The 12790-nt window shown below is 35.3% G+C and overlaps 1 protein-coding gene across 2 annotated transcripts in view; it reads left to right on the top strand.

The window, feature by feature from the left end:
• FOXJ3 (forkhead box J3) overlaps positions 1 to 12790 on the top strand; it is a 109021-nt gene that overhangs the window by 32469 nt on the left and 63762 nt on the right. For both annotated transcript variants that reach the window (XM_016139996.2, XM_016139997.2), the window contains exon 3: positions 6648 to 6972. In XM_016139996.2, the coding sequence (XP_015995482.1) occupies positions 6648 to 6972 (325 nt within the window). The remainder of the gene's footprint in view (positions 1 to 6647; positions 6973 to 12790) is intronic.

Below are 12790 nucleotides of genomic sequence, written 5' to 3'. Positions count from 1 at the left end.
ATAGATTATAAAATTCTGCTGGGTAGTAGTGCCAGAGACTCCCTGACAGTGTAATGAGTTCCTTGATTCTACTCTTTTGTAGGGTCTCCATTGTCCCCTTTGCCCTCTAAAAGATCTTACCTTGTCTGTTATCTTCCATGTCCACATCTGAGATCGATATTGGTGAAGATGCTTTTTCTGGGAAATGTATTGCTTTCACAACTCTCTTCTTGTTGAGCTTATTGATGGATATTATTTTGGAAATGTAGGAGGCTTTTGCAGTCAGAACTCTTTCTCTCCCCGTCCTCCCATACAGTTATCTTAAAAAACTTAGTTTCTAGACTTTTTCTGCTTTGAGTCAAAGGACCTGCCGAGACAGACCCTGCCCATTGTGGTCTGCTTACCCCAGGGATCTCTAACCTTGTTTTACAACCCTTTCAACAGTCTGATGAAACCTGTGGACCTTTCTCAGAATAGTGTCTCAAAATTCATAAAATAAAATGCCTAAAGGATTACAAAGGAACTCAATGAATTATATTGAAATGTGGTTAGCAAAGTAATAACTTTGTAACACAGTAATGGATGTGCCTTTAAATTAACACATAAATAAAAGATCTAGTGGCAAGTCTAATACACTATTATAATTTCGAGTAGGTGAGTTTAAAAATTTGAGATGCTGCAACACTTGTGTGACATGAATATATTTGTGATTTTTATTGATGGCAAAGTCACAGATACTGTTCATGCTACTGTGAATTGTTATCATCTACTTTCATATTTAAAAGAAATGCTAAATTTTAGTGGAAATGAAGAATATTTCCTCCATTTAAGTTCATTGACCTCTTTTAGCTGCTGAAGGAATGATGGCTCTGGCGAGGCCATTTGAAACAGTCTTGGGTAGAAAGACAACACCCTTACAACATTGCTTTTGTGTGGCAAGGCACCAGTCTTCTCTACTGCTAAGGCTGCAATTTTGCTGCTACCGCTCAATTACTTCAGTTTGCTACTTCAGAAGCAGTGGTGTTTTTTCAACCATGCAAGGCTTTAAATTATAGGACTCTCAGCTTCAATTGCAGACCATAGGCAGGGAACACCTCACTTGGCAAATGCGAGTTTTCTCCATCTCTGCTTGCAACTCTAATTGAAGTTTATTGCTCTCTTAGAACTTTAGGTGGCAAGAAGGAGCCGACACATGCCAACATTCTAAATTTTTCCTACATTTCTCTCCTTGCTATAGCCTTGGTTGGTATATGGTTAGCTTGCCAACTTCTATAGTTGACAGTTTGACCAAATCCTATGTCACTCTTTGATAAACGCCACCAGCTTTCCAACCTGTGATATCAGAATTCTTAACATTTGCCTTATCCACTTCTACTTTAAGAGAGTGTCTTATTTTAGATTCTATTGCTTGTATCACCTCACTTCCATGTTCAAAATTTTGTGTTTCTTAGGAATCGTAGATACCCACTGGTAGAGATCTTTTTATAGTAGTTAAATACATTGAAAGTCTGGAACCAGGTAAGCAGTTCTGGGGTAGGATGGCATCTTCACAGTTGCTTTACAAAAAATCAGGGATCAGTATTTCTTCTCTCTGTTTCTATATCCTCAATGTGTGGCTTACCTTTTGATCCAAGGTTATTGCTGGAACAACAGTTACTATGTCCATGTTCCAGAGAGCAGGAAGGGCAAAAGGTGCAGTGCTGTCCAGGATAAAATTGGGGTCGTATTCTTAAGGAAGAAAGTTAAAACAGATAGTAGGTGGCAGAAGTGCCTGCCATAGACCTTACTTCTGGTTTCCTTGGGTGCTGAGAAGCTGTAACAAAAGTTATGTATTATATAAAATACATATTTTAAAAAATAATTCCCGAGATGCATGTGACTAGAATTATTGCTATGATCATTACAAGGATTTCTTCTGAGTTCTCAGTTGCTTAATTTTTCACGTGCTACCAAATCTTAAGATAAAATGCCAAGTGTCTGGAATGGAGTGGGAAGATTCAGGAATATCTAGATCGCAACTTTATTACCCTCATTATTCTTATTCCTTTTATTTTCTTTGATGTCTTCCTCTTGCCTCCCTTTAGGGAGTCAACAGTATCTCTTAGCCACTTACCCACTTTTTGAAAACTTTATTAGTAAGCCTTGGCTACTCCTTGAGAGTTAGAGAAGTTGCTGAACAGTGTGCTAAAGTAGCTATGTAGTGTCATATCAGTGGCAGTGCTTTATAAAGTGGGATTAGAACTCCCCCATCCCTCCCTACCCCCCGCCCCGGCTCATGATTTAGTGTTGAGTGCTTTTACATCTTGGTACTCTTTACCTTTTCATTTTATGCAGAAAAAATTACTCATGTAACTTCTTTTAAGCAGCAGATACCATCATAGATTTAAGAACTTCAGGTATAAGTTCTCCATGTTTGCTTTCTCCTACAAATAATGTTATCTTTTGTCTTTGCTTCCATCTTCCTGTTTTTCTTTACTATTTCAATAGAACTGTTTCTGTTCTTTGTAGTGTTACTTGTCAGTCTGTTGAGTCATACTTTTTTCCCAGTTCGTAAAGGAATTTGATCCTGTGATTATCCTTACTTCATACTGTTGAGTCCTCTTTTCTTTCAGTTCTTCTTTTAGCTTTTAAATGTGTATTGGCCCATTTGTTTGGGGAGGAACACCTATACATCATTGGATAGTCACTATTTCAATTATTTAACCACCACTTTTTGACCCATTACTTACCGTGTTACTAGGCATGGGGAGACAAAAGAGAATAAGAAAGTTTTTTCCAAGGAACTCGTCTTATGGGAGTGAGATAATTACAATTATTGATAAGTCCTGTAATAGAGGTATTTATGTTTTACTATAGGAACAGGATTTAGTTCAGTTTAGGAGATGGAGGACAGAATGGATCGATCAGGTTTTCTGGAGGGGGAAATGTTTGGTCTGAGTCTTAAAGAAAAAGTAGAAGCCTGTGAAGCAGAATAAGTGGGGAAAGGCACTCCAGAAAGGAAGACTGTTATTCCTTATCTAACTATTATGTCATTTGTCAGGCAATGTGTATCTGGCATGGTATTAGGTAGCATTTGAAGTACTAGTGTAAGGTCACTGTTCTCAATGGGGAAGGTGGTGGATGAGGAAGCGAAGGTAGAAAGCTTAGACATATGGTGCAGTTATACATATAAAACAGTATGGTAAATGCCAAACTGAAGTTATGCTCTAGGAATTTGGAGAAGGATTAATACACTTGATCTTAGCTAAAAGGCCAAGAAGCAGTTGGAGAAGGATTAATAAAAGATTAATACAAGCTAAGGTAGTTGGAAATGAGGAGTTTAAATTTAGTATAATAGAAGAAAGGGAACCATTGAATGTGTGGGGCGTGATGACTTGAAAACAATGTTGTCAGATTTCTCTTTGAGTGTATACATGGACTCTGGAAGTGATTAGCAAGGAGAAGTGATGAGAAATCAGTCTAGGAGGCCAACCAGGAAGGTTTTGGAATGACGTGAGGTAATGAGGGCCTGGCATTTCCTAATCAGATTTCCATAACCAGACTCCTCAGAGCCTACCATGCTGTTTTAAAATTTACTACCATCTGTTGTCTTATACAAGTGGACTTCTGTCATCAGCATTCCACTATGACGTTTCTTTCTAAAGTTACTGATGATCTGGCCAAATCTAATGTTTTGTGTTCTCAGTGCTTAATGGAGAACCACTGCAGTGACCAGCCTAAGCACTAACAATAGAGGCTTTTTTTTTTAGCTCACTACCAAGAATATATAAAATTTGACAAATTGCAAGCAAAACAGAAGCCTCACTTTTTCAGAGTTTAAATTTAAGAGAGATTTTATAATGCACTTCAAATCTGCTGTAGCAGAATTGATGAAAATAAGCACAACAGTGGAATAATTTTTAGTCATTATGTCTTCAGTGGCTTTACAGCCTATTTAGATCTTCAGGTTTTAGCTGAACTTCTTCCTTCGCTACCTATTTTTCCTTCTCTACCTTATAAGGCTGCAGTCTATGTTGTCCTCCCTTTTCTGAACTATTATGGCACCAAGAGCCCAGCATTGCGCTCTTTCTTTTTTAGGCATTTCTTGTGTTTGACTTTCTTAATTGGCCTGTAGTCCCTGAAGGACAGGAATTTTATCCTATTTCTACCTTCTTTCTTCCTTGTTCCACGACTTATTCCTGTGTTGTATGTGTGTGTATATAAAATTTCACTCAAGCATAGCCCTTTACAAATGTGTAATATTAAATTCTTGTTAAATGTCATAACACATTAAGTACGTACTTATTGTATGTTTATATTATATTACTGAGACTCTTGTAAACTCAGTGACACTGGTGGAAGGAAACAAGTTAAAGTAAAGATGGTTCTCAATAGGGGGCCTCTGCACTATTTCAATTTGGAATGTGCTTTTGTATTAACTTTGAAAATATATGTGACTGGCTGCTTTGGGAATTTAAACAAAATAAAGCTACTCAGTGGAGACTTAATTGAGGCAAATAGGATGACAGCATAGTATAATAATAGCCAATGTTTATCGAATGAAATGTAATAATAGCAGCAACTACTATTCTCACTGCCACTACCAGTAGCTAACATTTATTGAATACTTACTATTTACCATTCACTGTTCTGAGTGTATCAGTGAAGTAGGTACGATTATTAAGCTCATTTTACAGTTGAGGTATGGTAGAAAAACTACTGGATTGGGCATCAGATCTGGGCTCTGGTTATAGTTCTTCTGTTAACTAGTCTTTAACCTCAGTAGACCTTAGTTTTTCATCTTTAGATTGAAGGGATTGGTCTCCTTAATCTCTAGGGTACTTTGCCTACTCTGTCGACATTCTGTGTTCTTTAAATTCTCTTGTCTCCTTGTTCTACAACTTCTTTTAACTTATTTCATGCTGAGAGCAAGCATTTCTGGCTGAGATAGAGAAGGTTGGTAAGATTTTTTTTTAAGGTTTCCGAAGGCACTTTATAGAGGAATTTAAAGTCCATGTTCTAGAGAAATGCATATAAGATGGAAACAATTTGCGAAAAGGAGAAAGGTAAAACTGTGGGTCAAATATCTGAAAAACAGGATACAATTGGGCTCTAATGACAGTACAGATAGAATCCTCAGAGTTGTGTCTTGATTTATAATTACTAATGCTTAATCTGGTTTATGGTACATAACTACACTCTCAAGATTCTCTTAGCGTAAGATTATTAACTGACACATTGAATGTTTCTTTTATGCATGTTATCACATTTAATTCTCAAAGTAGTAGTTTAACTATAGGTACTGTTGTTTTATTTTACAGATAAAAGTTTAGAGATACTAACATTTTCATTGTCTCAAGCTAGTAACTGGTAGAATCAGCACCTGAACTCTGGTCTGCCTGACTGAAGAGCCCGTACTCTTTATCAATTCTATATTGCCTCCAAGGTTAGGATCCTAAGGACATATATCCAGGTTGCTTTTTGCCTGCAGCCATTTGGGATGAGGGCCCTATATGGGATTTTCTTAGCCACAAATTTTTTTTTCTCTTGACTGAGGTACTTTTAAGCTTCTTATTCATTCATTCATTCATTCATTCATTCATTCATTCATTTGCTTGCTTGCTTGCTTGCTTGTTTGTTTATTTTTTTCCTTTGTTTTGATATCACTTAGAAGTCTTTCATTCTTCTCTATAGTCAGGGTCACTTTTCCTGCTTCTTTGATCTTAGGATAACATGGTCTGTGCCTTCTGTTGAAAGTCAGTGATTCCAGTGTAAAGTGTCATACTTAGTTTCTGTATTTTTATCTTTAATTCTTAGAACAGCTTCCTCCCTTCTCCAGAATGTGTTAACCTGGCAGATTTTGGTTTTCTTTTTTCTTTCTTTGGGTGATGATGATCTGCATTTTTCAGCCTTGGAGTGAAATATAGAACTCAAATCACTGGATATTTGTGTTAAGCCTGTCCTCAAGCATTTAATATTTCTTTTTCTTGCTGTTCATTTATGTGATTTTCTTTCTCTCTTAGACCCAATGTTACCAGATCTTTAGTTTTCTTAACCTTGTTCCCTGACTTGTTTTTTTAAAAGAAACTGCCTGGTACTGCCTATCCTCCTTTTCTCTTGTTTTATCAGTGTCTTTGAGTTTGCGTTCAATCTACTCCCACAGCTAGTTTGTCTCCTTGATATTCTTGTCTATCCTGCTTTATTTTTCCTACCTCCCACCTGCTCAACTCTACCCTCTTTCCTCTAGGCAAATTCCTGTGCCTATTTCTCAGTTACTTTTCTGACCTCTTGTCTGTACTTTACTTTTGGTGTTCTTTTGTTTGTGTGACTCCTTTTAAATTTGTGCAAAAGAAATTCCAGATGTATAGCTTTAAGTTTCTAAAGGCCCTGTGGTGTTGGTGAGTAAAGATTGGCATCAGAAACACTTTGTGTGTATGTATTGTTCTGTATCTTAAACATTTAAAAACCAAATTTGTTCTTTTGGAGAGGAAAAAAATTAAGAAAAAAGATCGATTGGAAATGTTGATCTCTTAAATGTTTGGTTTAGTCTTTAACATATTCAGTCTCTTCCCTCCAGATTTAACTCAGGCTTTCCCTCACTTCGGAACTCCTAGATTCGTGAATATTGGATATTTTGAGAAACAGGGGTTCTTTCCTTGATACTGACTAAAGAGTCTATTTACCTTCAGGATGACATCTGAACTGGAGAGCAGCCTAACATCTATGGACTGGTTACCACAGCTTACCATGAGAGCAGCCATCCAAAAATCTGATGCTACACAAAATGCACATGGAGCAGGAATTTCCAAGAAGAATGCACTCCTTGACCCAAATACAACCCTGGACCAGGAAGAAGTCCAACAGCACAAAGATGGGAAACCTCCATACAGTTATGCCAGCCTCATTACATTTGCAATTAATAGCTCACCCAAAAAGAAAATGACGCTAAGTGAGATTTACCAGTGGATTTGTGATAACTTCCCATATTATAGAGAGGCTGGCAGTGGTTGGAAGGTAAGGATTTTATTTAAATTATTTTTATGCTGTAAGCAGTAACAATATTGGCTTCTATTGAAGATAAAGCTCTGTTGAGGCTTATATAATTAAAGATGAAATTATGATTACTAGTCATTTTCAGGGTATTAAAGGAAATTAAGTGTTTTTAATTAAGTGGAAAACCATTTTTTGTAGAATAGTAGAACTTTATTATGTTATAGGACTGACATAGCATAAAGTAAGAGCAGAGATAAGTAATATTCACTGGAAAAAATACCCACAGTTCAGATTAAGTTGATAGTGAGTCTAATGTAAAACAAAACAAAAAAAGTAGTGTTGCAACTAGTACTGTTGTTTTCATCATCTAAGATTAAAAAAAAAAACTTTTGAAAGAATTTTTGATTTATAGAGGGAGTACATAAATATTATGAAGGTTTCTATATGTGCTTTATCCACTTCCTCTGTGTTAACATCACATATAACCATAGTGCACTTAACAAAACCAAAAATTAATGTTGGTACATGCTTTTGATTAAATAGTACTAGTAACTACTAAGTAAATTACAGACTTTATTCAGCTTTCATCACTTTTTCCACTAATTTCTTTTTATGTTCCAAGATCCAATCCAGGATCCCACAGTGCATTTAGTTGTTGTGCCTTCTTAGTCTCCTCTAATATGTAACATAACAGTTCCTCAGCCTTTTCTTATCTTTTATGACTTTGACACTTTTGAGGAGTACTTGTCAGGTATTTTGTAGAATGATCCTCAGTTTGGAAATATATGATGTTTTCTCATGATTAGAGTGAGGTAATGCATTTTTGGGAAAAATAATGCAAAGGTATTACCCCCTTGTCTGTGTATCATATCCAGTTGACATCCTTGATGTCAGTATGTCTTATTACTGTCAATGTTAACCTTGGTTCTTTGCTCAAGGTGATATGTGCCAGGTTTCTCCACTATAAAATTACTGTTTCTCACTTTGTAAATTATAAATGTTTTGGGAAGATATTTTAAGGGTATTCAAGTACTCTTTTCTTTTTGAACTTTTGCTCAATTTTAGCATTCATTGGTAGATTATAAATACAGTAGTTTTTACTGTTTTCTTGTGGTGGTTTTCTTTTTTTCTCTTCATACCTTACCTATTTTTTAATTTGGAATCTTCTGTAAAGAAGACTTACCCCTTTCCCTTTTATTTATTTATTCAGTCACTTATTCTCAATAGTATGCACTCATGGTTATTTTTGTCTTTGTGCCGTTATTTGTCACTCAAATTGTTACAGCCTTGGCCATCGGGAGCTCTTATAGGTTGGTTGACTCCTGTGTCCTTTTGACATGACCCCATTCTTTTGTTGGTTTAGCACTTTTTAACTTTCTGGCATCACAAGATGTTCCAGGCTTATCTTTACCTTACCTGCTGCAGCCCTAGAATCAACCACTTCTTTAAAAATCCCTAGTTACTTTTCTAGGCTTTTTATATATCATCAAATTAATTACCTGCCTAATTTATGTTATACAACAAATAATTCAATGTATTTTCTTTTGTACCTGCACATGTTATGTTTATATTTTTATATAATAATTACCCAGTTGTATGCTGTGTGGGGTTTACATGCGTGCAATGGAGGAAGAGGTTTATAGAGCGTTAGGTCTGCCATCAGATGGTAGTCAGTCTTGTTTGCCTTAAGCCTTCCTGTCTCAACATCTTTGTCTTTTTTGCTAGTTATTAAAGACATTTACTGATTAATTGTGCACCAATGATGTTTGGTGCACTATGACAGAAAACAAAGTGTCTTAAGGGAAGGGAATTTTTCTCTTTCTCATTCTATTCCATGCCCCATCACAGTGCTTCTCTTTAATAAATGTCAGTAAATGTGGTTTGAATGAAATCCTGAATCCTGGTCCCAGATACTTTCTTAGCTTTATTTTTTTTGCTAATTCTCTCTTATATATTCTTTCTTCTTCCTATTCCAGCCTACTAGCTGTACCTGGAAATAAACATTTTGATTTCTCTCTTGCTTTTGTTTTTCTCTTACTTTTCTTTGGACTTTCTCTCTTTTGTCCTTTTTCTAGTTGACATTATCCTGTGTATTCTTTCAGCTCATATATTACCTCTCTTCTCCCTATAGAAGTAATCTCTTTCGTCTTTCCATATGGTCTATTAATAACAGTATTATAGAACTTAAAGATTTTGTTCAGAGATCTTGTTTCATTAGTTTTTGTTTCTGTACTCATACTCAAATGTTAGCTGCTTTTATTATTTTCTGTGTGCCAGGCACTATATACTAAAGTACCTTATATCATTATCTACTTAAGTCACACAACAGTATTATGAAGCAAGTACTGTTACTGTCTAAATTTTAAAGGCAAGAAAACTAAGGCTTAGAGAAGTAATTTTTTCAGAGTTTCTCAGCTAGCGAATGGAAGAGCCAAGATTTGGTACCAGACTTGGTAGATTTGGAGATTTCAAGCTTATGTCTGTCTGTCTGTCTGTCTATCTATCTATCTATCTGTTTATTTATTTATCATGTACAGTTAACATACAATATTATATTAGTTTCAGGTATACAACCTAATGGTTAGACATTTATATAACTTACAGAGTGATCACCCTGATAAGTTTAGTACCCATCTGACAATATACATAGTTATTACAGTATTATTGACTATATTTCCTGTGTCAAAGCTCATGTCTTAACCAATACACAAGGCCTGTAATTTTTCAAACACTGTATAAATATTTATTGAATTCAGTTTGCCAGGGTAAACTTTCTCTTAATTGGCTGACTCAGTCAGTATAAGAAATGATTGTTAAAAGTATACTTTGAATAAGAGTCCACTCTTAACAGAATATTTCATTGAAGAAATATTTAATAAAATTTAACCCATGAATCAAGAAACATCAGCAAGTAGTAATAATCCATCTAAGCTGTATTTTTAGGTTTTACCACTAAGCACTAATGTTCGTAGACTCCTTTTATTGAGATTTGGAATGAAGGAAGACTAGGATATTTGATAAACCTGTTTAGCATTGAGAAAACATGCTGGTTAGGTAGTAGAAATGCTCAAAATTTGGATAAATAGCTTAGAAAGTCCATCAGGAATTCCTGGATCTATATCATTGGTTATAAACCTACATACCTGCAGGGGCCAGACAGGTGGCAAGTGAGTAAAGCAAAAAAGGTACAACTGAAGAGTGCATGTCTAATGTGAAGAGGTTATGTCTCATCTATGTAGGGCAGCTGTGCTCTAGTCATTTGTTCCCCTTTAGGGCACATGGCAGATCTTACAATTTTTTCCCCTAGAAAAGTCAGAAATCTGTATTTTGTGTATGATTTCCCAATTTTTTAATATTAATTAATTCCAGTTTTCTTAAATACTGTGTAGGCCAAATATAAGTCTGTTGGCTGGGGTCAGTCTACAGACTACTAATTTGCAATCTCTGGTCTAGATTATATCCTCTTTTCAGCTTATTTAGTCTTTCATTTATTAATTTGAAAAGAATTTATTTACTATATAGTCTTGTGAGCGGTATTTTAGTCTTTGGCAGTACTGAGAAACTTAGCACAGGGCCCCGAAGGAAGCTTAAAATCTATACTGAATGAATAAGGAGGATGCATATAAACAAGTAATTATGATGCTATATAAAAAGCTCTGTTATAGAGAAATATAGAATGCTGTGCTAGAGTTGACTAATTGGGAGCACCTACTGTGTGTAAGTCATAAAAATATCCAGTATATGTGTGACCAAGTAAAAAGTTTAAACGAAGGGTGTAGTTAATTGCTGTAAGTTTAGAAGAACTTATGGGAAGTGTGATGAGGTTTTAAAGTAAGCGGCACAAGGACTGAGTACTATGAGACTACAAGGAAGGGAAGCATTAGAAAACCATTGAGGAAATGGTATTTAGCTATATTTTGAAGAAGACTAAGATTTGAGGAGGTTTTTTAAATAACTCCTAGGAAATAGTTGGTTATAGGGGTTCTTAGTAGAGAGCAGAAGAATTAAGATGGAACCAAACTGTAGAGATCCCATGAATATATGAATGCTAAGCTAAGAGCTTGGTCTGATTTGAATAGTATATAAAGTTTGATTATATAGCTCATTTACCTGTCTGACCACAGCTTCTGCTGAAGTGTAAATACACCTGAGAGTGTCAGATCCAGTTTGCTGAATTTCTTGCTGCTGGCCAGCCCAGGTCATGGTCTGAAACTGGATTAGAAATAAGTAATAGTTTCAACTGGAAGGTACTTGGTTTAGATACAATGAAGAAAGAAGTAAAAGAGAAGAAATAGGGATAGATGGAGAAGGATCGTGTTACTTTTAGAACTATAAAACACACCAGAGAGATTATCTGGTCCATTCTGTTGCTTTAGGCAGACCTTGATGTTTCCAGAGATTGCTGCTTAATAATTATTCTTTTTAAAAGGTTTCTTCCACACCATTTTAGGTACCTAGAATTTGCCATGATCACCTTTAGATTTATTTTTGTAAACATAGAAATGTTTTGAGCATTTCAAATGGAGACAAATGAAAACTGGTTTTTCTCTTCATTTGTTCAGGTCCTAGCTTTCTTTTCAGTTTTTACTTCCCATTCACTGTCCTTAGATTTGTTTAGTACACTCCTGCAATCTTTGCTCACTATATCTTGTTCAGGTATAGAGGAGATGAGTTAGGTGAAAATGAGATGTCATTTAGTATTCGTGAAGTTAGTTTGCATTGTTTGAAGGAGGGTGGAAAAAAGATCCTAAAGTAATTGTGAACCACCTTCCCAGAAATGGAGAGGCAACTAAAGTCACCCAGAGGATAAAATGTCATGGTCACCCAAAAGGATTCAAATAGAATTTTAAAATGTAGATAAAACTCCCTTTCATTTTGTGCCAGGGCATTGAAGAGAGATTACATATTAAAAATAACTTCGAATATTCCATAAGAATTTAAAAACACTCTTTGAATTTTCCATAAATTAATGTGTTGCTGGAGTATAGGGTAATAAAAAGAAAAATACATAAGAGTGGTATGTGTATGTGGGGGTGTATTTGCTACTTTTTATGTAGGGAAAAATAAAAATGTATTATGTATTTGCTTATTGTTATAAAAAGAAATTTAGGAATAATAAAGTAGAAATAAACATAGTTACTTATAGGGGATGGATGAAACTGAGATAGAAGGGATATAGAAGGGAGGATTTTGAGTATACCTTTTTGTATAGTTTTGAACCATATAAGTGTTTTATACATTTAAGAAACCCCCAAAATACATAGAAAATAAAAAAAGATGGAAAACAGAAACCTTAAAACTGAATGTAAGTAGAAACAAATAAGCCTTACATCATATCAAATGGGTAATATAATCACACAGCAAAAAAAATCAAGGCACTTCGAAATGAGCGTTCTGATTATACCTTCTTGGGATATATACTAAAAGTTGAAAAGAATCACAAAGAAATCACGAACGTAGTAGATTGTCTTTGGTAGCGATATTTTTCTAGAGTCAATCTTTACCTCCAATAATAACCCAAAGAAAAGAAGTGGAGAAGTTGCAAGCAATTCTAAAACTGTTTTATGTGCATGGTGGAGTAGAACAGATGAGTACATGTATTGATGTTTTGGAGAACCAGGGCTCTCAGTACGAGAAGAGAAATACAGGTAGGAATGTGGTGGTTGATTGGAATTGGAAGTGCCAATTTAAACTCAACCTTAAAATAAAAATCACTTAGGGCGTTTTTAAAATTTAGATTCCTGTTTCAACAACTTTGGAGATTTTGAATTAATAATACCGGATGGAGCCTAGGAATCTGTGTTAAATTCATCTCAAGTGATTCTAGTTCAAGTAGATT

The sequence above is a fragment of the Rousettus aegyptiacus genome, unplaced genomic scaffold (assembly GCF_014176215.1).
Source record: "Rousettus aegyptiacus isolate mRouAeg1 unplaced genomic scaffold, mRouAeg1.p scaffold_m13_p_1, whole genome shotgun sequence".
Taxonomy (NCBI): Eukaryota; Metazoa; Chordata; class Mammalia; order Chiroptera; family Pteropodidae; genus Rousettus; species Rousettus aegyptiacus.
This window is presented reverse-complemented; position numbering and strand designations above follow the sequence as displayed.